The 27,791-nt window shown below is 41.2% G+C and overlaps 2 protein-coding genes across 2 annotated transcripts in view; one reads left to right on the forward strand and one right to left on the reverse strand.

Moving 5' to 3' along the window:
• The window catches only part of HS2ST1 (heparan sulfate 2-O-sulfotransferase 1), a 103,351-nt gene extending 81,378 nt beyond the window's left edge, over nucleotides 1-21,973 (reverse strand). The window contains exon 1 of the mRNA XM_056867630.1: nucleotides 21,770-21,973. Coding sequence (XP_056723608.1) covers nucleotides 21,770-21,893 — 124 coding nt within the window. The 5' untranslated portion in view covers nucleotides 21,894-21,973. The remainder of the gene's footprint in view (nucleotides 1-21,769) is intronic.
• Nucleotides 1-27,791, forward strand: part of SELENOF (selenoprotein F) — a 152,934-nt gene that overhangs the window by 95,231 nt on the left and 29,912 nt on the right. The window contains exons 2-3 of the mRNA XM_056867631.1: nucleotides 22,762-22,841; nucleotides 25,196-25,363. Coding sequence (XP_056723609.1) covers nucleotides 22,773-22,841; nucleotides 25,196-25,363 — 237 coding nt within the window. The 5' untranslated portion in view covers nucleotides 22,762-22,772. The remainder of the gene's footprint in view (nucleotides 1-22,761; nucleotides 22,842-25,195; nucleotides 25,364-27,791) is intronic.

Consider the following 27,791-nt stretch of genomic DNA (forward strand, 5'->3'; position numbering starts at 1 on the left):
TACTGTAATTCTCATGTTACCTTCAACACACATAGGGCTGAACATGTGGTTTAACCTCCATATTTACCAAAGTACTGGTCCCATTTTGTAAAGTGAATGCATGTTGGCCCTTTCTCACTAACAGATGTTTGTCCACAGATACAGGATGTACTTGCATTCACTTTAACATGTGAGTAGTATTACTACCGATAAAAAGCACAGATATATCAGGAAGAATAGGCACTCTTACTCACTGTACTGAAAGGGAGCAGAAAATGTCAGTTGGAGGGAAGATGATCTTAAAGTGCTCTCACACATCTAAAATACCAGAAAAAATGTTGTACTTTCACTGCTGGCTCTGTAAGCAAAGTCATCCTTTCCCACTGTAATTTATAATGCTTGCACACAACAATATTGCATGCTAAGGACCACATCTCTACTGATATTCATAGCTGACAGTGCACTTTTAGAATAAATTATTCAGGGTCTTTTGCCTTTGTTTTTTGTGTCTGCAGAAGCAAACCTAAGTAAAAGAGCCCAGGTCAAGGATCATTCTAGTAGCCATTCTGTTTTATCTTTACTTGTCAAATATAACTTTGTCATCACAGTACGGGAAGCATATTCATAAATAATTATCTAAACCACTCATTATATTCATAAGACACAGATATGGTATTTTTAGGTAATTTCTTCTACTTAAGATAGAAGAGACACCATCATGTACTAGGTTCAAATTCAATGTTTCATATAACTTGGAAATAAGAAGCAATGAGATAACCATCATTATCTTTATATCTTTATATCTTTATGATGAAGGAGACAACAATGCTCCCAATTTGAAGTGGCAATAAAACCCATATTCACCATTAGTAGGACTTAAGAATCCTGGAAGATACTGTACTATACAGTACTATATAGTACAGTACAGTCTGCACAGACCCTAATAGATCAATCATGGGCTAATTTGTATTTTAGACTTCCCCTTCATGAATGGTAAAACTTGGAACTGGCTTCTGCCTTACATACTTTCCCCCTTCTCTTCCCTCACCATGAACACTCGTGTAATATATAGTGCTAGTTGTGTCATCTCAACTCTTCCCCTCATACTTTGGAGGGTAGATAACATCTAATGCATGGGTTTTTAAAATGTAATGTTTTTAAGAAATTGCACAATGTGCTGCAGACCAGGATATAATTTTTTCTTCTACAACAAATTTCTGTTAAGGTTAGTTGGTTGGTTAAGTACACACTTCTTTCAATACACTGTAATGACTAGCAGTAGATACTGGGAAGCAAATGAACTAGCTGCACACAAACCTACAGTAAGTTCCAAACCATCAGCCCTGGTATTTAAAAGTATGTCAATAAACATCAAGCTGGTCAGTGTTTTTTCATTCTTTACAAAATTAGCACACTGAAATAATTTCAGACAATAGCAAATTCATCTCATTCCTTTTATATTCCATCATCCCTAATTAGTGTATATATCTAATTACCATCTGGACAGACAGCATGCCAAATGTCTTCTGAATGTATTTGCATAGCAAGCTGGTGTTGGGCTCCTAAATGCAGTTGAAATTTATACTGAAATTTACATGCATTTTATGTTCATCTCCTTTTCAAATTCTACTGACACTCAAAATCTGCATCTAGTAACAAATGCCAAAGCATAGTAGGTAATCTGTTATATCGACATTCAACACATTGAAGAGGCAACTTCTATTTGCTAAATGCAACTTTATGTTTATCATTGAAGATACTGTATACTATATCACCAAATTATGCTGTAAGATCCTACGTTTATATAGAAACAGATATAGATATGCACACACAGAGACATATAAAATGTTGCCACTGATTATGCCTGGAGTCATATAGCAATGTAAGCACAGTCCTTTTAACCATTAGCATTGGTTACTAGCATAACACTAGTAATAATCATGATCAGTCAAGCTGTTGGCCATATTCATATTATGCCATCACTATTTTTAAATGTAATACTGAAAAGACTTCAAGGGTAGGAGGATAATGTAGCAGAATGCACAGCCCCATAGTCAGTTGCAGACATCAGACATGAAGTTGTAATAATTAAGGAAAGCAATGCAATCTCTGATGACCTTTGCCTAGAAGATTCTTGCAGATGCCTCCAAACCAGTTTAGAATTCCTGCATGTTTTATCATTTTAGGCACTTGACAATCTCCAGTACAATAAGCATGGAGCCACTTGTTTATTATACATGTAAACGATGATAGTGCGGTGTAGTGGTTAAAGTGTCGGACTAGGACCTGGGAAACTCAGGTACAAATCCCCACTAGCACCATGGAAGCTTGTTGGGTGATCCTAGGCCAGTCACACACTCTCAGCCCTGACCTGGGTTAGTATATGGATGGGAGACCTCCAAGGAAAACCAGGGGCATGATGCAGAGGCAGGCAATGCCAAACCACCTCCAAACGTGTCTTGCCTTAAAAAACCTACAGGGTCACCATAAGTCAGCTGCGACTTGATGGCAAAAAAGAAAGAGCTGAGTACTTAATTTGCAATTACATCAGAATACACACCAGGAGAAAAAAAAATCTACAAGACTGGTTGGGATTCCCAAAAGAGAGAATACACTGTAAAAGTCTTCCGCACTTAAGAGGGGTAATATGCTGTCATTACAAGAAGAACACTTCTAAAATATGACCAATTTCAGCTCTGTGGTTTCAGATCAATAGAACATGTCTTCAAGCAAAGTATTTGGCTATTTGAAAGTCTATGCATCAACTCTGCAGACAGAAGAGTTGGATCAATATCTGATGTTGCTTTTTCCAGGACATTATGAAATCTTACCTTCCTACAAGCCGTTCAACATGCCTTTCCTTTTACCAGCAGCTGGTGGTATTAGATTCTCTCTCTCTGAATGTGTGCAGTCTTTGCTACTGACTAAGTTGTACTTCAAAAAAAGACCACTTCCTCCTGTAGATCCCTGCCCATCAGTTAAGTCCTTTGCTTTATCCTACACACACACCGCTTTTGAGGAGAAGTGGATTGTTATACCAGAGACTAGGCCTTTTCTATAATAACAAATTATGGATTTCCCTCCACACAAGATATACACATGTCAAACTGTCTTAGGCAATTTTAGGCATCAAGTCATGACATTTTTATTCACCCAGGCTTTCAATTAATTTTTTTGGGGGGGAGGTGGGTTGCTGTGATCTTCAGTCCACCTCCCCATCAGGAAATAATTTGTCCTACTGGATTTTATACTGCACTGTTCAGCAGCTATCCAGTCACTCTCAACTGTCAATTTTATTTGTTTTATTGGGGTTGTTTTAGTTGTGTATTTATGTATTTTGCTGCTTTGGAAGCTAAATCTAAAAGAAATCTAAGCAGCAGCTAATGACACAGGAATATTTCCATAGCTTGTTAAGATTAACACAGAAGAGACACAAATAACTTCTCTCTTCCACAAAGGAGAAATCTCCAGCTTATCACTCTTTGGCAGCAAAGGTGAATACATATCTATTTCTCAAGTGTGACCCCCATCTGTGGATATCTAAATCCACAGATTGGGGGCATTCTGACACTAAACAGATTTCCCTGCAAACTTAGAGAACATCCAAGGTATGCAGAAAAAATCTTAAATCTTAAGAAAAATACACTGGGGGAGTAAAATCCGCCCCTAAATAAAAGTGTTGTAGACAATGCACTTTCTTCAGAGCTGGTGGTGGTATCAGGGAGCCATTCCAAGACTGGAACAGGTCCCAGACACCGCCGTTGCTGTGGTCAGGCCAGGAGACCTGAAGCTGCAACAGGCTCTGCAACAGGGGATCTGCTCCAAGACCAGAGCAGCTTCCAGATACCGCAGCTGCCTTGGCCGGTAAGATAAGAAGGGGGGAGAGAGAGAGATGGGGGGGGGGAAATATTGACAAGAAGGAAAGGTGGATGAAGAGGGGGATAATCAGAGAAGTGAAAGAGGAGAAATAGATGGGGGTAGGATGACAGACAAAGGGTGGGGGCAATAGAGGGAAATAGATTGACACATAAGGGAAGGGGAAAAGAAGGGAAGAAATAGAGAGGGGGTATGTTGACAGAGAAGGTGGGGAGGTTATTGGAGAAAGAGTGGGGGTAATAGAGAGAGGGAAGTAGGTTGACACATAAGGGGAGGGGGAAAGTAGGGGGAGAAATAGAGAGGTAGGAAGACTGATAGCGGGTGAACGGATGAGAAAGGGAAGTTGTTAGAGTAGGGGGAGAGGGAATGAAGCAAAAGGAGGAAAGGGATGCACACTCTCTGCAAGTTTCTTGCAAATCCTCACTTGTTTCATTCTAAGTCCCAACTACTGCTCTCACACAAGTAATACCACTGACTCTTTTTTCTGATAGGAACCTGGGGGGTTCATAACATCCAGACTAAACTGACTGCATGTTCCCAAAATTCTTTTAATTAAGACATCTGAACTCCAAATGCCAATTAATTTTATTAATGTTCTACGTAAGGACTTAACAGACTTGCTAAAAAAGATTCAATCATGATTGCATAGTTAAACACACCTTTACATTTCTCGGAATAAGATTTGTTACATATATAATTAAATCTGCAGCGCCATCAGAAATACTGAACTGCAAGATACTCAGGGATCTGTACTGGGCCCTGTGTTGTTCAATATCTTTATAAATGATTTGGATGAAGGAATAGAGGGGATGTTTATTAAATTTGCAGATGATACTAAATTGGGAGGGGTAGCAAATACAGTAGAAGACAGAGCCAGGATACAGGATGATCTTGACAGGCTGGAGAACTGGGCTAAAACCAATAAAATGCATTTCAACAGAGATCAATGTAAAGTTCTGCACTTAGGCAGAAAAAATCAAATGCATAATTATAGGATTGGGGAGATTTGTCTGAGCAGAAGTGTGTGCAAAAAGGATCTTGGGGCCTTAGTAGACCAAACACTGAACATGAGTCAGCAGTGTGATGCGGTAGCTAAAAAGGCAAATGTGATCTTGGGCTGCATTAACAGAAGTATAGTGTCCAGATCACGTGATAAGTGATGGTATCGCTTTACTCTGCTCTGGTTAGACCTCATCTAGAGTATTGTGTTCAGTTTTGGGTCCCACAATTTAAGAAAGATGTAGATAAACTGGAACGTGTCCAGAGGAGGGAAACAAAGATGGCGAGGGCTCTGGAGACCAATCCTATGAGGAAAAATTGAAGGAGCTGGGTATGTTTAGCCTGAAGAGGAGAAGACTGAGAGGGGATATGATAACCATCTTCAAGTAATTGAAGGGCTTTCATACAGAGGATGGTGCCGAGTTGTTTTCTATTGCCCCAGAAGGTTGGGCTAGAACCATCGGGTTGAAATTAAATCAGAAGAGTTTCCATCTAGACATTAGGGAGAATTTTCTAACAGTTAGAGCAGTTCCTCAGTGGAACAGGCTTCCTCGGGAGGTGATAAGCTCCCCTTCCCTGGAGGCTTTTAAGCAGAGGCTAGATGGCCATCTGTCAGCAATGCTAATTCTATGGATTTAGGCACATGATGGGAGGGAGGGCATCTTGGACATCTTCTGGACACTGTGTGTGTGTGTGTGGGGGGGGGGGTAGTTGTGAAGTATGATGTAAGAAGCCATGGTTCAAACTGTAACCCCAATCCTCAAGTCCAAAACCATGCTTTCATTTTACATAAGGACACAATGTTCACTCGTGGAATTCATGTGATGTAAATGCTAAATTTGGCAACATTCAAAGAATGCTTGGTTTAGATCTAATACTCGTTTACAAAAATGACTCCATATGCATTGTTAAACATTCTTGTTATCTGCCAATTTGAAGTTTAGTAAATACTGTTACGTGAACTAAAGCTTACATACACAGCGTACACCTCAAAGTCTAAATATAAGTAATAAGTCAAAGGAAAACTTTGCCACATATTTGACTTTCATTGTTAGGGACCAGCTCTAAATTGACCAGTTTAGACTGTAAAGGTTTTAAAAGGAAGAGTTAATTTTGACTGCCATTCTAATTCACTCTTCATTTTTAAGATTCTTCATTGGCAGAATCTCTTAAAGCCCTTTTCATCTGCCATGACACATCCTAATCAATAATAAAGAACTAAAATGGGGCAATCAATGGCAAGCCATTGCAATGTGTTTTGTGAATTAGAGGCAAAATGAATCCTATTCATCACATATAATTTAAAAAGCATTGATTTTTATATTTGTTAGAGTATTAACTACTGATGAGAGTTGTCTAGCTGAGAGCTACAAGCTTAACTGCTATCCTTGCCTGTTTCCATGAACAAAGGATTCTCTAAAGCAAATATTTCCAGAGAACAGCTCGCAGCTACATTCCATGATGGATGCTAGCATAAAGATATAAAATTAGAAAGAGTTACAAGACTGACACTGCACTAATGTGTATCTTCTTTATTATTCAGAAAATAGTTATATTACCCAGACCTGTAAATGTTGCCTGTATGTTGCAGTGCAACATTTTTTCAGTAACTGAGAACTGTTATTAGCAAAATGAAATGTACTGACAAAACAAAGTTCTGAGCAGAAGTCCTATTTATTCAGATATTTTAAATGTCCTTTATAGCACAAAGCAGCTAACAAAATCATTAGAATTACAATTAAATTAACACAGTGGAAGGGGTCTAATGACCATCCAGTCCAAACCCCTGCATCACGCAAGATGACCTAAGGCAGGGGTGTCAAACATGCGGCCCACGGGCCGGATCCGGCCCCCGGAGGACTGTTCTCTCGCCCACGAGTTGAGGCCCACACACACACGCAGCTTCCCAGGCGCAGCAAGGCCCCCGCGGGCTAGACGCACCCTCCCTGCCAGCCCCCGTCCTTTCCCGGGTACAGCCAGGCCCCTCCCTGCCACCACCACCCCACGCAGTTTATAGAAATCTATGGACTTCAGAGACTACAGGGATCTGACTCAGATCACCCCCCCAACTCTGAAGTCCATGGGCACGCTCTCCCAGGGCCTGAGGGGGGCATGGGAGAGTCCCACCCCCGCCAGCCAAGGTGGTGAGTGGCTGCCTATCAGCAGAGCCCTGCGCCGCCTCTCCAGCCCATTGCCAGCTACAAGCTTAGTATACTGTGAAACTTTTAAAATTAGTTGAAGAGTAAGGAACAAAATTATTGTGGATAACAGATATACAGCAGAGAAGAACAGAGGTGAAATTCCAGAGCTTCACTACTTACATAGTAGAAACTTTATCAATAATTCAAGAGGTGAGAGACATTTTGACTTTTTACTCTAAAGACTATGGCTTCTATGGGTCTGAACAAGGAGTTGGGCAGGAATACTTTAAGATCTGTGTGGTCCTACATTTAGGTTTCTGGAATTGTTTGCCACTATATAACTAATTTGATCCCTATGCTGAAGTATATTCCTTCAAGGTATTTGACTGTGTGGTTATCTTTAGTTACCACAGGTGTTAGTACTGAGACTATTAAGAGTCATTTACCTATTCATTACCATGTTAGCATTTTGGCTACACTTGTTGTCTGGCAGGTAAAGAAAACAACTGTATGTTTTTGGAGCCAGGACTGGTATGTATGATTTTTATTTATTTATGCATAAAATGCTTTTATTTTTAATTATTTTAATTAAATTGTTTCTAACTTATTTTTAGGGAGTTATAGATAGATGTTTTCTCCTGAGGAAGCTATTTGCTACATTAGCATTGCTTCCAGGATGAAGTGATTGATTAAATCCCTTTTAATTTTTTGAAATTGTATCCTCTGTTTTTTAGGGTTGCTTATTACTATGCAGAGCAGTCCTGGCTCTTTACTTAGTACATACTTCTTGAATCCTAGTAACGTTTCATTGAGGTATATTTTGAGGGGAAAGCCAACATGAGCTGAGAAGCATCTGGTTCGGGCAGATTCAACGCAAGTGGACAAAGGAAAAATTGCTTCTGATTGTCCACACGAGAATGAGGTAGACATGAAAGGGGATGGTAAAGCGGGATAGCCACTTAAGGATGCCCAAAGGCACATGCCAGGCAAGTCGAAAGAGAGGGACAGTGTGGAGATGTTTCTATGCTAATGCTAGAAGCCTCCAGGCAAAAATGGGGGCGTTAGGGTGCATGGCTTTAAGGGAAATAATAGATATAGTGAACATTACAGAAACCTGGTGGGATACAGTAATCCCTGGTTATAAACTCCATAGAAATGACAAGGAAGGGCCTATTGGAGGGGGCATTACTGTGTATATCAAAGAAGGCATATTGTCTAATAAATTAGAAACCATAAAAAAGGGCAGACTCTTCCACAAAATCCTTGTGGGTAACAATTCCGGGCCCCCAAGGTAATTTAGTACTGGGGACGTTCTATCGGCCCCCTGACCAAAAGGCTCAGGGTAATCTAGAGATGGAGAATGAAATCAGGGAAGCATGCAAAGGTGATAAACTAGTAATAATGGGAGACTTTAACTACCCTTATATAGACTGGATAAATGCATGCCCCAGTCAAGCCAAAGAGATACAATTTCTAGACATCCTCAATGACTGTGTCCTGGAACAGTGGGTCATGGACCCAACCAGAGTGGAGGCGATCCTGGACTTAATACTCTGTGGTGCTGCCAACAACTTAGCGTGGGATGTGGATGTAGTTGAGCCAATTAGCAACCATCACCACAATGGCATCAAGTTTAGTTTGTATGTGGGAAAGTCACTAGGAAATTTCATACAATTACATTTGGCTTTTAAAAAGCGTTGGAGGGGCAACCCAAGACACACACACCTCTGGAGGAAAGACTGTCGGCTCCTTGGGGCTCTTCAAAGACCTGGGACATATAGTCGGCAGTGCTCAATTGCTTTCCCGGACGGTGGCGGATGGTAAAGCTAAAAGGGAGCAGAGAGTTACCATCTCAATACCCTGGAATTATGGTCTTTCATCTGGCTCATACATAAGAGTGGGGCGTGATCTGTGACTAGGGAAAAGGGGTTATTGACCAAGTAGTATTGAAGTGACCCCACAGCCCATTGAGCTGCTAACGCTTCTCACTCAATGGTGGCAAAGTTCTGTTCGGCTGGTTGGAGTTTGCTACTCAGGAACATGATGAGGTGCTCCTGCCCGTCGAACTCTTGCGCCAGGACGGCCCCCAGCTCAAAATCCAATGCGTCCATGTGGGCAATAAAGGGACATTGGAAGTCAGGGTTCTGCAGGACGGGACCCTGGAAGAGGACCTGTCTGAGGTCTCGGAAGGCGCTCACTTATTCCTCCATCCATCGGATGAGGTTTGGCTGGTCCTTCTGCAGAAAGTCCTAGAGGTGAAGTGCTGGATGAATTTACTATAGTAACCCATGAGCCCCAGGAACCAATGTAGCTGTTTCCGTAGGGGTGGTGCAACCTCCAAGGTGGTCACTTTTCTGGGCAGAGGCTGTAATTGCCCTTTTCCTACTATGTAGCCTAGGTATTTTAGCCCCCCCACCCTCGGAATCCCAGACGGCTTTTGCTCAGGTTGGCTTTGAGCCCCGCCACATGCAGGGCCTTCAGTATCTGCTGAAGATGTTGCAAGTGGGTTTCCTAGACGGGGCTAAAAATGATGATGTAATCAATATAGGGCAATGAATAGCTCTGACATTGGGCCAGTGCCCAGTCTACGAGCCTTTGGAAAGTGGTGGCCGCTCCATGTCGACCGAAGGGCATGACCTTGAGTTGGTGTTGTGAAGGCCTCATTTCCCAGCTGCATGGGGGTTTGGCAATAGCCTTTGGTCAAATCTATGGCAGAGAGGTATTGCGCAGCGCCTAATTAGTCGATCAGGAGGTGGCCCGGGGCATCGGGTATGCATCAAACTGGGCACTCTTGTTGACCTCTCTGTAGTCCGTGCATAATCTGATGCTCCCATAAGGCTTTGGTACCAATACTATGGGGCTACACCAAGCACTCGGGGAGGCCTCTATGATGCCCATGGACAACGTTTTCTCCAATTCTTGGTTGACCGCCTCCCAGCATTGCCACAATATGGGCCGCCAGGGTGTTCGCACCACCTGTCCCGGTGGGGGATCCAAATGACATAGGACACCCATGGTGTACGCCCTGGGGTCAGGGAGAATATCAGTGGCAAACCCTGCAATAGTTCTTGGACCTGCTGTCTATGAGCCGCCAACAGCCCTTCATCAATCTGTAGTTCAGCTAGCAAGCTGTCAGATGGCTTCTGCGTCAGCTCGCCTTCCGTCAATTCTAAGGGCTCCATCCCTAAGTGGCAGGTTCCCTCCACAAGTCCCCAGCTCTGCCACTCTTTCAGGTCATTAATACGTAGCTTTTTATATTGTCGGTGAGTGGTGCCACATACGAGTAAGGCCCCAACACTTTTGTAACCTTGTAGGGGCCCCGCCAAGGGTCTCCTTTCTCGCGTCAAAATACCCTCCCATTAACCAAGACCTGGGATCCTACAGCTGCTACTTCCAATGGCTGGAAGGTGAGTGGGGGCCACCTGGAATCTGAAGCAATCATTCTTAAATGAACCTGGATTAAACACAAACCTTTTAAACCGTCAAAGTGGGATAGAGAAAAAATTTCAAGTCGTTGCAAATCACAATGAAGTATTGCCATAACAGTATTGCCAGCCTTCAAGCCTTGATTGTTGTCAGTAAAAAGTAGGGAGAAGGGTAGAGCCATTTAGAGGGTGTTCTGGCCTTTGAAGGAGGATTCACTGGGGCCAGGTCTGGCAGCAACCATGGGGCAACTCGATATCTTGTGACCTGAATGACTTACGCAGGCCCAGCTGCTTGCTACTGTTCAACAGCAGCCACCCCATGAAAGCCAGTATGGTGCAGTGGCCAGAATTTCAGATTAGGATCTTTTTTAAATTTTATTAACTTTAATAAGATACAACAATAGAGGAAATACAAAAAAGAAAATAAAGTTACAGTTGAAATCCAAAATTAAACAACGAAATCCAAAATCCAACCATGTCAAAAATTCTTCATTGAAACTTTCAAACTATACAAAAAAAATAGTCATGTATACTCAATTTATTTTACTTCCCAAGCTTATTCTGGTTGATATTCTTCTGTCTCGATTTTGTTCCGCATTTTGTAAATTACTCTATATTAAAACAATTGTAAATGTAAAAAACTGTCATAATAAACCAATATCTAAATAATATTTGTCTTAAGACTCATAAATTTATGAAGCCCAGATTCAAATATCACTCTGCTATGGAAGTTCACTGAGTAACTTTGGGCCATTTACAGTTTTTTCAGCCTAACCCACAGCATTATTGTGAGAATAAAATGGAGGAGAATGTAAAGAAAGGCTGAGAATAAATGGAAGTCGCACTGCGCAGCTGGGCCATAGTTTAGGGTAGAAGCTGCTAGGGGGAGGGAAGGAGGTAAGCTGAAGACAGGGGGGGCAGATAAAGGTAAATTGGCTGGTGGATCGAAGGAGCAGAAAAAAGGAGGAGGCTATGGGGGCTTTTAGAGGAAAGGAATGAATAGTGGAGGAGGGAATGAGATGCCCCCCCGCAAGTCCTTCCACATCCCCCACTTGTACATTCATATTTGCAATATTTGCCTTTTAATGTAATGTTATCACCACTAAAGGCCCTTGTGTAACTTTTCCCTATTTCCCCTCAAGCAGCTGCCTCCCACACTGTGTCCCACAGTCAACTCCAGCCCCCAGCCCCTTGCTCCACATCTACAGCAATATAAATAATGTCAAAAACAGCTATTTTGCCAAGATGGGCATAATTAAAACCAATATGACATTTCAAATATAATCCATGCCAAAGTATTTAAAGGAGAAACCAAACATGAATTAAGAAATGTGGAACAGATTGGTTTTGAACTAATTAAGCAGCAATATATGAAAGACAAGATTGAGAATCAGCAGCATACAAAACGTTCTAATGAGTTGTCACACAAGTAGTCACAAACCATGCCATAAGTAGTCTCAAAACTCAGTTATGTCATCTGTTCCATCAACCCAAAGCAAGCAAAATCTGCAAAAACTACCACACATCTGCAAAGATGGAAGTTTCTTTAAACGAAGGCAGGAGTTAGAACATTTCATTATAGAAATGTAGGTGAAATTTCACAGCAACCGAACATATAGTATTATTTTGAGATTACAGGTTACAAGGAGGAGCTTTAAATCAGATGTTTTAAACACACACAAAATATTTAAAATCAAGCTTAACTTACAATATCCTTACAGAACTTTCTGTGGAATTCCACAGCAATATCTATTTAAGTATGGAGCACCTCCCGTAGTTAAATTTTAGGAAAACATTTAATGCATCAATATATTGGATATATGTTTAAACGCTTTCAATAAATTTAGCATTTAAACTAAGAGGTAGAGAGTGTTTTCTGGTGACTCTGACTGGAGGTTCAACAAAAGTAGTGCATTAGCATAGCTAAATTAAATAAAATACATTACATTAATTCTCCCTGGCTAGATTTCATTGCTGTTTACAGGTTTCTTCAATATATTTGGGAGAAATGTGCACTGTTATTTCTAACTCAGAATTACAATGAAAAAGGATAAAGCTCACTGAAGAAACATTAAACAAGGTCACCTTTGGGATTTTCCTCCCAATTTTCACTGTCTTTAAAGGTTTGCATTGGTGTTTATGCACAAGGCAGCCATGACTGGTCACAGTTTTCCAGTGGGTGGCACAATCCATGCATACTTAGCAATTTACACACACACATAATACATATTGACATTGCCCAGGCTGTTTGCCCACAGCGGAGTACACTGAAGAGCCTTCCATTTAAGAAATTTGCTAAATTTAAAGTGATTCTAACTTCTTTCTAAAATGAAATATGAGGATGGGGAAAAGAGATGGAAGAAAGTGTTTTATAAAATTCTACTGAAAATAAACCTAGATGAAGAACATAACCTTGCTCTCCTCCAAGTACTGGCCATCAAGAAAGCAACCCAGATCTCCACAGACCTCATTCAAACCTAATTCAAATAGAGGTGATCATACTGGAAGTATAAGAGAAGCAATGATGGAACATTTTCTATACTGCTCTTCAGATAATATTTTGGGACAAAAAAGAGGTTCAAATGACTTCTCTTTTGACATACTTCAACTACATGGGGCATAAATGAACACATGTTAAATTAAGATGCTTCATTATGGTAAGTCAGAAAACTAATTTATCTAAAATTTTCTTCCAGATGGGTAAAAGATCTTCAAAGACTCAGGAATAAAATGCTTCCTCAGCCTTTCTCCCTAAAATCCTTTAGCTAGAAATACCCAGGATCAAACCTGCGTACTTCTCACAAAGCTAAGCTATAGACCCACCACAGAAATAACAGTTTGGATACTGACATTAGTTTATTGAAGTGTAGTTAAGTTTGTGGAATTAGTGATAAAATTCCTCTCTGGAACAGATTCTGAATGAAAGGAGAGAATGAGCATGAGAGAGAAGGAGGGCATTTTACCATTTCTTTCCATTGGAAAAGAATATTTAAAGGATTACATTTAAGAGTGCAATTCTCTACTCATGCCAAAGATACTGGAAAATGGAGAACATGATTTTTGGACTTACCATTAAGGTTCCTTTTATTTGATATAGAGGAGGACATCCTGACATTTGGGTACTCCTCCTACCTCAGTCCACCTCTGGATGGATCTCTTTGCCTTCGATCAGATGCAAAGGGACAGTTCACTAACAAAAGGAATTTCTCAACTGTGGACTGACTTTCAGTCTCCAGTGGAGCTTGAGGGCAATCGACTGCTGGTGAGGAAGTAAAAACCACCGAAGGCTGCTGGAGTGCACTTGAGCCCATGGAACGCTAGTTAGGCCTCTTTGAGGCCTAGAGAAGTCATAAAGTCCCCCACTATAATTGCCTCCCCACTATAATTGCACTATAATTGCCTCCAGTTTGAATTTTTTGTATACAACAAATTTGCCAGGAAATTTTAAGTCCAAGATGGCCCTCCAGTCCCTATTCTTTTTTGAAATGGTAGAAAAGATGGAGTAAACACCTTTGATGAAACAGGGAATAGGCTCTATGGCACCAATCTCCAGGAAATGATGGATGGCCTATTGAGTGTGATGTAGTTCTGGAGAATTATTAAAACTGGGATTGTAAGAAATGCTCATGTGGGGGGAGGGAGACAAACTCGATGGCATAACCTTGCCTGAGAGTGTGCTGTAGTCAGGCGTCGGACTTTGATGGAGTCCAGTTCTGCCAGCATAGGTGAAGTCTGCCCGTCACCGTTAGAGGCCTGGCGTCAGGGGCACTGTGGGCAGGGTTTGTTGTCTCTGTTGTTCAGGTTTTGGCCCTAGGTGGATTGAGAGTTGGACCTGAAGGAAGACTTCAGCTTAGACCAGGTCGGACTTCTGTAGTCTGTACAGAATCTGGATAGAGTCCTGTAGTAGCAAAGGACTGAGAGTTAAACACCTTCTGTTGCCTCTCCTCTTTCTTGAAGGAAAAGGGCATAGCCTTTTTTTATCTTTTGTCTCTATAAGAATATTGCCCAAGGTATCACCAAATAGTTAACCCCCTAGGAAAAGCCATGTGGCTACATTAGCTTGGAAAGGATAATAACTTTTTGGTGTGTCTGATTTGGAAGAGCTGACCTGAAGGTTCAGTCCATTCCTTCTTGACAACTTCACTGAAAAAGCAAAGAAAAGAAAAGGTACCGTCCAAGGTTTGGGGGATATCAATCACCTCCATGGCCCCATCTTCATCTCCAGGCTCTAGATCTCCCTTAGAGGTGGAAAGTTGCAGAATCTTTTTGGCCCTGTTAAACCACCTGCTAGTGTGCTGGCCATTTCAAATTCAGCCACCTGAGATGCAACTGACATAGCCACATGTTTTCTGTGGCAACTAGTCAGAGGTAGAGGTGGAAACGATGAACAAGGAGATTCCTCCCACCAAAGACAATAGAGAAGAAAAAACACAGTTAAGGCACAGAAGGGAAAGAAATGATGACCTAAAAGGAACTCCGAGCTTCTCCAAGTCCTACACGTGCAAAGGAGGCAAAAAACAAGAACTGAAGCAGGAAGTACTCCTCTCCTCAGAGGCAGGAAGAAAATTACCTAATACCCTGCCTTCAGGGTCTGTGGAAGGAGTATCCAAATGTAAGCATATTCTCCTCTCAAATGAGAAGTATTAGATAAACTTGATGTAGGAAACCTGAAAAAAATCCTGCATTTTCTAACATTCGTCAGGTCTCAAACTATTTAAGGAAACGTAAGATGATAAATTCAAGAGAGACACAAACCCTGCAACAAACCTAGATGTTGACTTGTCCACATAAACACTTGGATAATATTGTTATGGAACCTAACATCAGCTGAGCCTTCCATGGTTCATCAATTTGCACATCATCCAATTGAATATATGCCATCATACGCCAGCAATACTCTTATATGGTATACATTGGACACACATGTTGGTCTCTGCATGACAGAATCAATTAACATAAACCGGACATTAAAAAAACCACGACATCCAGAAACTAGGGGAAGAACATGTCCGCCTCCCTGGACATACTACTGTTTATCTGTTCAAACCTCTGAATTTTCTCATCACCCATTATTTATAATTAATAGTTCTATTTCAGACATCTTTCCTTAATGACTGATCTGGGATGGTTTTATCCAATTTTATTTATTTGTTCTCGGTTTTATCCAAATGTATGTCCTTCCTTTTTATATGCCAAAAAAGGCTTGTGTTGTGTTATTTCAGACATACAGAAAGGTAATATTGTGAAGTTTTATGATGGGATTCACACCTCTCTCCCTCCTCCCCACATGCTGAATCTACACTTGAAAGACTCACAACAGAAAGACTCACAACAGAATTAATCCTCTATCTTAACTCCTCTCCCTCTCGTATTCAGCCTCCATACATACCTGAAGTGAATGGTGACTCACAAAAGTTCATATTGATATAAATGTTCAAAGACTGAGGTTCCACCGGACTTTTGCTTTATTATGATACAACAGACTAACACGGCTACCACTTTATCAAGATCATTTAGAAAGCTGATGCTCATCTTCTTATACACAAGCCACCTCTTTAGTTGTGCACTAAAAAAGCACATTACAGTTCATCGCCATCAATAAACACATGTGCAGTAATAGAAATACCAATTGCAGCAATACTTTTACTCATATTCAACAATTTCAACAAAGCAGCTGCAACTCCACCCACATCATGCTACATAACACCAAAAAACAAATAGAAAGCATGCTGTGAAACACAACTACAATCTAGAATGCAAATGGGAGGGGGAGGAGAAACAGCTCAAGATGGAAAAGGGGACAAAAGTGAAAGAGTGATCTTCTCAACAGCATCACCACATAGTAGATAACTTGTGGCTGTGGCCTAAATGTACAACCAATACATAAAATTTAAACCACCCATGGATACTCATACACTTTTTTTCAAAGTTCACCAACCCTGACTTTGTATTCTTATTGTTTGACCAAAATGCAATGTTAGCATTAAAAGAATATAAGAACACAACAGAAGCCTTCCTGGATCAAACCAATGGCCTATCTAGTCCAGCATTGTGTTTCTCACAGTAACAGACCAGATACCTGAGAACACAGTGCTCCCTAGTGCTGTACTCTGCTACACACTCACACACACAATTGACATTGAGAGGTATATGGACTCTGAACATGAAGGTTCCATTCAGCTCCCATGGCCAATAAACACTGACCAATCTTTCCAAGAATTTGTGTAATCTCCTTTTAAAGCCATCTATGCTAGTCACTCTTAGCATAGCTTCCTTTTGCAAGTCTAAATCTACCACCCATCATTTTCAGACAGTGCCCACAAGTTCCAGCAGTACAAGGGAAAGGAAAAAGTCATCTCCACTTTTCCAGCACTACATTTAAGTTCTGCAATATCCTTCTTAAGATAAATTAACCAGAACCACAGAAGCATTACAAATGTATATATCTATGGCGCAAATGCAAGAACACTACAATTTTCAATCTCTTCCTTAATATTCCTCTGAACATAATTCACCTCGCACCCCTGCAGCACTGACTCCAAGATCGCTTTCCTGGTCAGTTACTGTCAGGTCAGATCCTATCAGTGTATATGTAATATCAGGGTTTTTCACCTGATATTACTTCATACTTATTTATACTGAATCTCATTTATGTCGTTGTTGCCCACTTGCCTCATTTGAAGACATCCTCTTGGAACTCTTTACAGCCCCATTTTAGCCTTCACCACCCTGAATAATTTACTATTCTCTACTAACTTGGCCACTTCACTTTTTAATCCCAATTCCAGATCATCTGGGAAGAGATTAAACATCAGTGGTACCAGTACAGATCCCAGATGACCTTACTACCGTACTTCCCTCCATTGTGAGAATTTTCCATTTATTCCATCCTCTACTTTGCTGTCATTTAATCAGCTACTAATTCACAGAAAGTTCAATCTTTTTATTCCATGATTGCTATGTTTCCACAGGAGCCTCTGGTAGGGACATTATCCAGTTTTTCTGGAAGTCCGAGTATTGAACATCTACCGGCTCACATGTTTCTCCAAAAGGTTGGTAGGACAGAAGTTCCCTTTTGCAGAAACCATGCTGATTCTTTCTTAGTAGGGCTTGCTCCTCTACATGCTTTTAATTTCTATCTTTATCAACAGTATCCACCAATTTACCTGCAGTAGACACCATACTACCTAGCCAGTAATTGCCTGGATCCGCCCTAGATGCCTTTTAAAGTCTCCAGTCTCCTACTAGCAAGACTGATTTTAATGACAGGTTACATATGGTTGTTAGGAAATCAACAACTTCACATTTCCATTCTTAGAGAGTCTCGGGTTATGTCATCCAAATCATTTATTACTTATTTGTCTATTAGCCCTAGATCTTTGTCTCACCTATATTTGACTCATTTCTTTAAACACCCTATCCAAAAAAAGTTTATTGGAAGGGGTTTCTATCCCATATCTTGTACAGTGAAGGCAGACACAAAAAATTGGTTCAGCCTCACTAGAAGTTGTATTATCTTCCTTTAGTAATCCTTTCCACTCTTTTGTCACCCAACATCTAAATACGATCCGTACCTAAAACCAGTCTTTGAACTTTCAGCTTTTAACAAATGTTCTTTTAACAGAAGTGACTGAACAAGAACAAAAATAAAATTGGAAATGCAGAGGAGGCAACATTATGAAAATATCAAGCAACAACTTCTATATATAACAAATCACTGACTCAAGACGGACTGAACTATCTCTATGCAAAAAATACTGCCATCTCAATTTGCAAGGGAGGGTGGATTTTTCTTCAGACTATATGCCACTTAGTCCATATTATTCAAAACAGAATAGAAGATCTTGTTCTGAGCACAAAAGCAATTCTTGCTAGCATGTCAAACCACAGAATGCTGTACTATCAGAAAATATCCAGAAAATATGTGCTATCAGCAGTTTCTCATCAAGATTCTGTTTTCTACTGTCACTGTAGAAGTCAAACAGCCATGCTTTTCCATTTAAAATTAAAAAAAAATTATCAAGCTATTATTTACATGTAACAACATAAATAATCTTCAGCTATATAATTGTTTTAATAAAGCTATAAATGCCTGGTTTAAAAAAAATTATAAGTGACTGGTTTGCTAAATTACATATTGGCATGAATTTACTTAATTCACACTCCGCCCAAATGGAACCCAAAGTGGCTTCCATCATTTTCTTCTCCTCATACCCTGTGAGGTAAATTAATCTGTCAGGGTGTGACCGGCCCAAGGTCACCCAACAAGCTATCATGGCAGCACACTACACATACGGACTCTTAACACAACAAACCAATGTATGAAGACACACATTCTGTTAATTTCTGTTACATGTCATACTTCAAAATATTTCTTAAAAACATGTAAAAACTCAGCAAGATTTCGATGACAGTATGAAATCCCTTCTTTACAAGCATGGTTGCTACCACTATTTCTTTAGCTAGTTACAGTCGGATTAAATTGCTCTAAAGTAGGGTAGGTGACCACTTTTTTTTAATTGAATTTAAACCAGTTTTTAAATCAATTTAATTTTTTGTGCTGCAAGTTAATCTGTAAAAAATAAACTTGCTTTAAAAGAAATCAACATTTAACACAGGCATATTAAAGTATAAAACTAAAATCCATGGCCCTGTAGAAAATGAATTGGGAGTTAAGAGTGCTTTTTTAATGCCAGAAAGGGTAGAAGGGATATGTAATGTAAGTTAAATACCCCCCACCCTTTTTGGCATTAACTCAGTCCACATATCACGTATAAATTGTGAGTAGAAACTACATTACACCATGGAGGCCAGGATTCAAGAGATACAATCCTGGATCTCACAATGGCACCCAACTAGTATGATTCCTTTTTTACTCACCTGGCTCTAAGATCTGCAATAAGTATATTTTTAAATGAATATGACTCTGCTCTAGCATTAACCTATACCATTCTATGAAAATCCATTCTGCCTAGAAAGTTGCTCCTGGAAAGTTGTGTACAACTGAGTGATCTTGCTTAGAGTCCTTATTTGCATTTAGAGAGACCAGACAAAAATATGTTAATTTTGCAAACTGTTAAGTTTGCAAATTTTGCAAACTTTCCACATCTCTAACCATACTAAGTTCTACAGTGCAAGAGAGACATGGGTTGCATTCTCAAACATTGATGTGCAGTATAGTTATAAACATGTTTTAATTGCTAGTGCAGTCAATTAGTAGGCATATTTATTCAGGAATATGTGGAGACATCAAAAAAAGCCCCTCTGCCAGGATTCCCCCCTTCCATCATCCCTTCACACTTCTAAGGATATGACGGGGAAACCTATTTAAAATCTGTCTTCTGTGGAGACAATCCATGATTTAAACTCAATGCATCCTTTTCTAAAGCAAAGAGAAATGCATTATTTTGATTCTCAACATTCAGATATGCAAAACAAATCTATATGAAAAGTGAGGAATATATCCAAACTCTGACTCTCTTGTTGCATTGTGTTAACTCTCACACTTGAAGATGGGTTCTTTCTAGTAAACTTGGTAACCAATGAATTATATAAAAATGTTGGCCCCAGCCTTTCAAAAGAAAAACTCCAAGTTTGTAAAGGAAAATGAGAAACAAAACGTACCCCCCCCCCAAAAAAAGAGAGCATATCTTGCGCAAAGAAATACACAACTACATCTAACAAAGGAAGTTGAGCTTTGGGTAGATCACATTTTTTGTGTTTATTCGCACATTTTAAAGAACAGAAGTACATACAGCTATCTGATTTTCCTTCAGGGAGAAATCACATTCAGCAGAGTCACATGAGGATAAGCATAGTTTTTTTCCTCCTAGTTCTTCATGGGTAAAGTGCAAAAAAGGAAAAGCAGGTTCTACTCCTCTAAAATGCACACAAACAAGCAATCCAGCATCTGCTTGGCATGCAGAAGGTCCCAGGTTCAATCCCCGGCATCTCCTGTTAAAGGGACTAGGCAGGTAGGTGATGTGAAAGACCTCAGCCTGAGGCCCTGGAGAGCTGCTGCGGGTCTGAGTAGAAAATGCTGACTTTGATGGACCAAGGATTCAGTATAAGGCAGCTTCATGTGCTCAAATGAATCAGAGAAGTTTCTTAAAATTTAAAGAGCATTACTGTTAAACAGACAGCATGCGTGAGCACAATGAAAAGAACCTGAACCTAGCACAACTGCATAAATATTCATTGAGACTCAAGGCTCCAAAAAATTCCTACATTATTGTTTGCCACACTACATACGCTAATGGGTCTATACAAATAACATCATTCACTGGGCAAAGTATTCAGTTTTAACAAAATGAACAATGAAATGCCACTTTACACACCACTCCCCATTAAAACCACTCATTAAACAAAATATGTCAAAGCACAGTTAACCCTTAACAGCCACTCTGTAAAATACTGGGCAAAGGAGGAATCAAAGGCTTCGGGAACCATGTTACTTTTAGATGTTTATACATAGTATGTGATTATTTACGCAATGATAATAAAATAGTCACACCTGTATACACATTAATGAATTACATATACGTTACAGTGTATAAACACAAATACAGGCACCTAATTGTAAACCTCTTTCAGTAAAGGAGAGCCCTTCCAACAGCAGTCCACTGCGGATCAATTAGCAGTCGCTCTTGAAACGTTTCACAGAAGGAAAGCTTGGGACTGGTTCCAGACCTCAGCGCTCCCCTGCCTCTACCTGCCCATCACAGGCCTACTGCTCACAGCGTTCGCGCGGAAACCGACGCTGTTCGCTCAGAGCAGAGCCACATTTTGCTCGAAACCCCTGAATCCCACCACAACCCACACAAACACGCCCCAGAGCCCCAAGCTCGTTTCATAACCCAACCCACGACAGGCCAGGGCCGCCGCAAGGCGCCCCCGGACCGCCTGCCAGTCTCTTCTGCCCACCACCCCAGACGGATTGGCATCATTTGCCACTGTGGGCTGGCTGGTGCTTCGCCTGCGAGCCCTAAACGCTGGTTCGGGGTTTGCGCTCTCCCAACCCTCCTTCCCTTTGTCTCCTCTCTCTATCGCCCTCCAGTTCTGCGGAAAAAATCACGCTGTGGCTCACGCAAGCTCCTACCCTGCCAGAAAATATTTTTGTGAGTCTTGAAGGTGCTCCTGGACTCTGGCCCTTTTCTACTACTGCAGACAGACGAACACGGCGACCCACAGGGAAAAATCAAGGGGCGACGCACACCTGCGCCCCCAAACCCAAAAGAGCCGGGATGACCCCCACCCCCGCGCGCGCAACCTCGCACAGGCGCTTTCCACGCCTCGACTCGTTACCTGGCTTCTCCACCATCCCCTCACACACATAGGCCCGCCACTCACCGAGCTTCCCGCGGGACTCCTCCAGCTTCTGGATCTGGTTCTCCAGGAAAAGGACAGACACCCCGAACGCCACCACCGCCAAAAGCTGCAATTTAGGCGGCAGCATAATCCGAAGCAGCCCCATCGGCGGCAGCCGCTCCCTGAGCGCCGCCCGTCCGGTCGCGCGTCCGCCTGCGGCTCACGACATCACGCCGGGCCCGACCGGGAGGCTCAGCTGGGGGGGGGGAGGGGGACGCAGCCGGCGGGGGGCGGGATCGCGCGCGGGACCAACGGTTCTCACATTCCTCGGGAGACGCCGCACCAAGCCTCCCTCAACGGACACAGGCGTACACGCTCCCCCCCCCCTCCGCCCAGCAACCCGTCTGCGTGCGGCTGCTCAGCAACCAAACGCCCGGCCGCGCTCCCGCCCACTCCCTCTACCATTGACCAGCCGGGACGCAAGCTCCGCCCAAACGGCCTCCTCCCATTGGCTTTCGTCTGTTCACCTCCAGTTGCCATTGGCTAGGCGCCCCGTCAACCCACGGACCAACGCTTCCGCACGTAATCCGAAGGGGCCGTAACGATGCTCCTCCCTGACGCCTAGTTTGCGGATTGGACAAGTTCATCCGAAAGCTTCTCCGTCTTTCTACGAGGCGTTAGGGGCTGTTTTATAGAGAATTGCCATTCCTCGCAATTTGATTGGACAAGCGCCTTGTCTGTCTTTTCACGGCTGTCGGCTCTCGTGTGGACTGCGCAAGAATAGGCCCTTGCTGTGGTGTTCACTGTTATGCCTGAATACAATGAGAGGTTGAGGGATCTTGAAGAGAGGATGAAACGTCTCCTAGTGATAAAGCGAAGGACCTACTTAGTTAAAATTACGTTGAGGTTCTGTTTGAAGATGATGGGAGAGCCTGAAAAAATTGTTTTCTGTCGCTCCAATCAGGCGACTCATTAGACACTTAAAATGCATGGGGGTGGCTAACAATCGCTTACCCGTGGTGCCGGCGGACACCTAAGTGCCAACATGGCAGCGAAGGAAGGAGCGATGGATCCGGGTCGGTATTGGGTGCTGCTGCTGGCGGCATTGCAAGCGGTAAGGAGCACGTTCAGGTTAGGGGTTTTTTGGAGCTGTGAACTTCTGTGTGGGAAGTTGAGGCTATGTGGAGAGGCCGAGCCGCTGTTTCTGTCTCCAGCTGTGCAACCCAATACCTAATTGGTTCTTGTAGGTTATCCGGGCTGTGTGGCCGTGGTCTTGGTATTTTCTTTCCTGACGTTTCGCCAGCAGCTGTGGCCGGCATCTTCAGAGGAGTAACACTGAGTAACACTACAGTCCACAATAGCCATGCAGATTAGCCTTGGATTTCACACATTAACAGATCACTTCAGGATACAATGGTTCCATATTAACATACCACACCCTCATTAGCACAGTATCTTGTTACTTACAGGACAATGATTAGCACATTACCTTTGATACTTTTTGCAGGACAATGATTTAGCTCAAACCCTACCCCTTTCTGACTATATATTACTCTTTTTACATGCTTGACACTGAGAGGCACTGTCCTTCAGTGTGACTCCTCTGAAGATGCCTGCCACAGCTGCTGGCGAAACATCAGGAAAGAAAATACCAAGACCACGGTCACACAGCCCAAATAACCTACAAGAACCAAAATAGACATTTGTCGTGCTCATCTATCTGAGCCATCTTTGCCCCGCAGGACACACATTTTTTAAACAATGCCATACCACAATCCTTTCAGAATCTCTCACCAAAAGCTGAGGAGAAACTCTCCATACATCTTCTCTCCATGGTGGCAAAGCGAGAACTGAGGGATGGCCGCTCTCTCCCCCCCCATCACGTGGCTGTTTTGGTGGGAAGAGCCATAGGGGAAGGGGGAGCATCCCGTATATACAATGATTCAGCTCAAACCCAACCCCTTTCTGACTATATATTACTCTTCCTACACACTTGACACGGAGAGGCACTGTCCTTCAGTGTTACTCCTCTGAAGATGCCGGCCACAGCTGCTGGCGAAACGTCAGGAAAGAAAATACCAAGACCACGGTCACACAGCCTGGATGACCTACAAGAACCAATGAACTCTGACCGTGAAAGCCTTCGACAATATTTCCAATACGTAATTACTTGGGAGTAAAACTCACTGAAAACGGAAGCATTTACTCTGAAGTAAACATGCACTTCAGTCAACTAACAAGTTATATGCAATCAAGAGAAATGGGACAATCAATAGGAAGGCCTGTTTAATATTCATTATGAAACAATACGTGCTTGATTGGAATAACCAGACATCATGAGCAACTTACCATGATATGCAAATAAATGATGGCCCTAGTACAGTCTGTTTGTGGAGATATTTTTATAGGCAATGTCTATTTCTATTATTTGGAGGAAGACAATAGCAAACCACCTCTTGTTAGTCTCTTGCCTTGAAAAGCCTACTGAGTTGTCATAAATTGACTGCAAGTGGCGCACTTTACACACAAGCACATATTTTTATTTTGCAATTTAATTATGTTATGTATTAAAGGGAATATATGATAGAATTTACAATTTGGAGATATTCCCTCATATTTTATAGTGTTAAGAAACTGATAATTTGTTGACCTATCCAAAGAATGCATAACCTTAGTTTATTCTAGCATGCATGTGCTCTGGATTAAAAGAAACAACAATGAACAGCAAAAACAGAAGTTATTCATGGCTTTTATTTACTTCTGAATTTAATTGGCCACCATTCATAGTATTTTGCTCCTTATGGACAATAATTTACTATTGGATGTATGCTTAATCAGTCATAATGGGCTTACTATGATACCATGTAAATTTTAAAATTCTGTCACAAACCAGAACACAATGACAGCATTGTGAAACTGTCCATCTTCTTCATAATGTACATGAAGTAAGCAAAAGACTGTATTTTTTTATTCTGATATTATTTCAGTGTGTAGCATTGCATTTTTTAATAATTATTAAAATATGAAAGTCCTGTTGATGTTTATAGGTAGCATTTAAGTATGATAAATAAGTTTTTAATATGCTTGTTGCTATTTTAGCTACTGAAAGTTCAGTTGTGCTCTCTGTATGCTCCTTTTCTATGTATACATGTCTCCTAATAAAAATTATCAAACCATTATATCAAATCCAGATTAAAATTAATAAACATTATTTATATAATACAAAAGTATGTTCTTAAGATAGATAATATTTTAAAGGACCTATGTGAAAGGCTGGCATTCTTATCCCATGCTCCAAATAGCAGGAGCTCTTTGCTATTGCTCTTTGCTCATCAAATTGCATTGTTTGATATGAGAAATGCAGCCTCTTAAAGAGCTAAATTTTCATAAACAATGTGTGCTGCACTTGAGTAATGTATAGTTATGGATTCTTGTTTTTAAGTGACTCGTGTATCCTTTTTGTTTTAGGTATCTGTATATGGAACAGAGTTATCATCAGAGGCATGTAGAGAGTTGGGCTTTTCCAGTAACTTGCTATGCAGTTCTTGTGACCTGCTTAGCCAGTTTGGTTTAAGTGAGCTTGGTCCATTTTGCAGAAAGTGTTGCCAAGAAGAAGCTCAGCCTGAAACTAAAAAGGTAGGTTTGATAATTAAATAATGCCTACCTCAGTTATTGTAAAGCCGAGTAAGTATTTAAGAAGTATCTGGCCCAGAGTTCTTTTCTAAAAAGTTAAAATGGTAATAATTCAAGTTTACAAAAAACTTTAATATTTTTCTGCTCTTTAAGCAAGTCTTATTGGCACTCCTAATGTTGGTAAGTCGACTGATTCTTGATGTGTTTGCTTTATGCATCTTGGGAGGTTTAAGAGGATTGAGAAGGAACATTAATGAGGGGAAGGTTGGCAGATTGAAAACATTACATCAAATATGAAACACTTTGAAGGATTATTACTGTCTTTTAATTTAATTTTTAACCAGGTAATCAGTTTCATTAAAGTAGAAAATGTTATCAGTTTCAGGACAGAGCAGAGTGATAGTTTTAGTAATATATCGTTTACCATGTCTGCATCACACAAGATGTAGATTTAAGAAGTATTGCGTTCTTCATGTGTTTTTGTTTCAAAATAGCTATACATTAGGCAAGCTGGTTGTTCCATTTTGTTTGGAGTTACATGTTTTGTTAGAGCACTTGCTGGCCCCAATAAAGAAATGGTTGTGTGCAACCATCCATTTTAAGCACAGGTGAAAAAATTCTGATTCCCATAGTGCAAATACAGGCCCATCAGATAATTCCTATCTAAATGTGTATTGTAGTGTACACATGAATATGTTTCTAGTCTGCACACGCAGTTCCTATCGCTGTGAAAGAAATCAGCACGTGAAATTTAGTTCCATATACAAGGGGTAAAATAAGCCAGCATGGTGTAGTGGTTAGGAGCAGTGAACTCTAATCTGGTGAACTGGGTTTGATTCCCCACTCCCACACATGAAGCCTGCTGGGTGACCTTGGGCTAGTCACAGTTCTCTCTGAACTCTCTCAACCCCACCTACCTTACAAGGTGTCTGTTGTGGGAAGGAAAGGCAATTGTAAGCCAGTTTGAGACTCCTTAAAGGTAGAGAAAATCGGGATAAAACCCAACTCTTCTTGACATTAGGTACAATGGTTGAAAGGATTTACCTGCCACACTAGCATTTGCTTTTAGTCTCAAATGTATACAACACTAAAGTGCTTTCTCAGTAAGTTATAAAATCAAAGGGGTGGCTTTATTTATTGCAAACTGTATATTAATTTGCATTTACCAATAACTTGCGCTCTTTCACTGTTTTACATTGAGTAATACCTGCTACCATTTTATTGTGAAAATGAGAGTCAAGTCCATTCTGTCCATTCTGTTGCGTGAACAAATGGGAGTATAAGAATACCTAAATGTGTACACTGAATGTAGCTACTGATTGTAGTACACTGCTGACAATGGATTCTTGGTTACAGTGCATGGTACTTTGTAGTCCTGAGCAGTTTAAAAGAAACTGGCAAAATCTACATGTTTTAGGAGAACTGTGAGGGTTGCAGAATATACAGGACGCTGACCATATGGCTGTGGAATCTTTAGAACTCTTGCAGTTATTAAATGTTGTTTAGTGACTCAGATGGTAGTATGCCTATGGATTGACATGGAAGTGGCTGTTCAGAACAGGAGCTTTGTTCCGTGTACAGTTGCAATTGAAAATGTTTTAAAATGCTGTTTTATGTGTCAAGATATTGGACCAAATATTATTAGTTTCTATGGCTGAGTATGTCAATTATTTGAAACCGGTTTTGAAAGGAGAAGATTAATGTTGCTTTTCTGCATGGCTTCTTCTTACTTTAGATATCGTTTGAGTATCATACAATCACAGTAGCCAGTAGTGCGCACCAACTATTGTTATCTGTTTGTAAATTAGAATGTCTGCTTTTAAATAAATAAAATGCCAAATTGCAGGGCAGTTGGGGAAGGATCCCTTGTAGAAAATCTAGTGAGGGTTGGATCTTTGCCTTCCCCGTCTTTACAATGTACAGAGCAGGGTAGTGCATATACCTTGCTGTATGGAATCAAGCTGTATGGAATCTCTGGTAACAGAAGGCAACACAGGTGCTAGTCTTTGCTCACCAGTGTGCTGTAGTGGTTAAGAGCGGTGGATTCTAATCTCGAGAACCGGGTTTGATTCCCAACTCCTCCACATGAGTGGCGGACTCTAATCTGGTGAACCAGGTTGGTTTCTTCACTTCCCCACATGAAGCCAGCTGGGTGACCTTGGCCTAGTCACAGTTCTCTCGGAACTCTTTCAGCCTCACCTACTTCACAGGGTGTCTGTTGTGGGGAGAGAAAGGGAAGGAAGATTGTAAGCCAGTTTGATTCTCCTTAAAAGGTAGAGAAAGTCAGCATATAAAAACCAGCTCTTCTTCTTCTTCACTGGAGCAGGGAAGTAAATGGTGGTAAAGAGGGGATTGGGCTTTGAGAATGCTTGTACTTTGAGCCAAATTTTCCTTACCTATCCCGAATTTATTCTAGATGCAAAGTGCAGCT

Source organism: Euleptes europaea, chromosome 2 (genome assembly GCF_029931775.1).
Source record: "Euleptes europaea isolate rEulEur1 chromosome 2, rEulEur1.hap1, whole genome shotgun sequence".
NCBI classification, from domain to species: Eukaryota; Metazoa; Chordata; class Lepidosauria; order Squamata; family Sphaerodactylidae; genus Euleptes; species Euleptes europaea.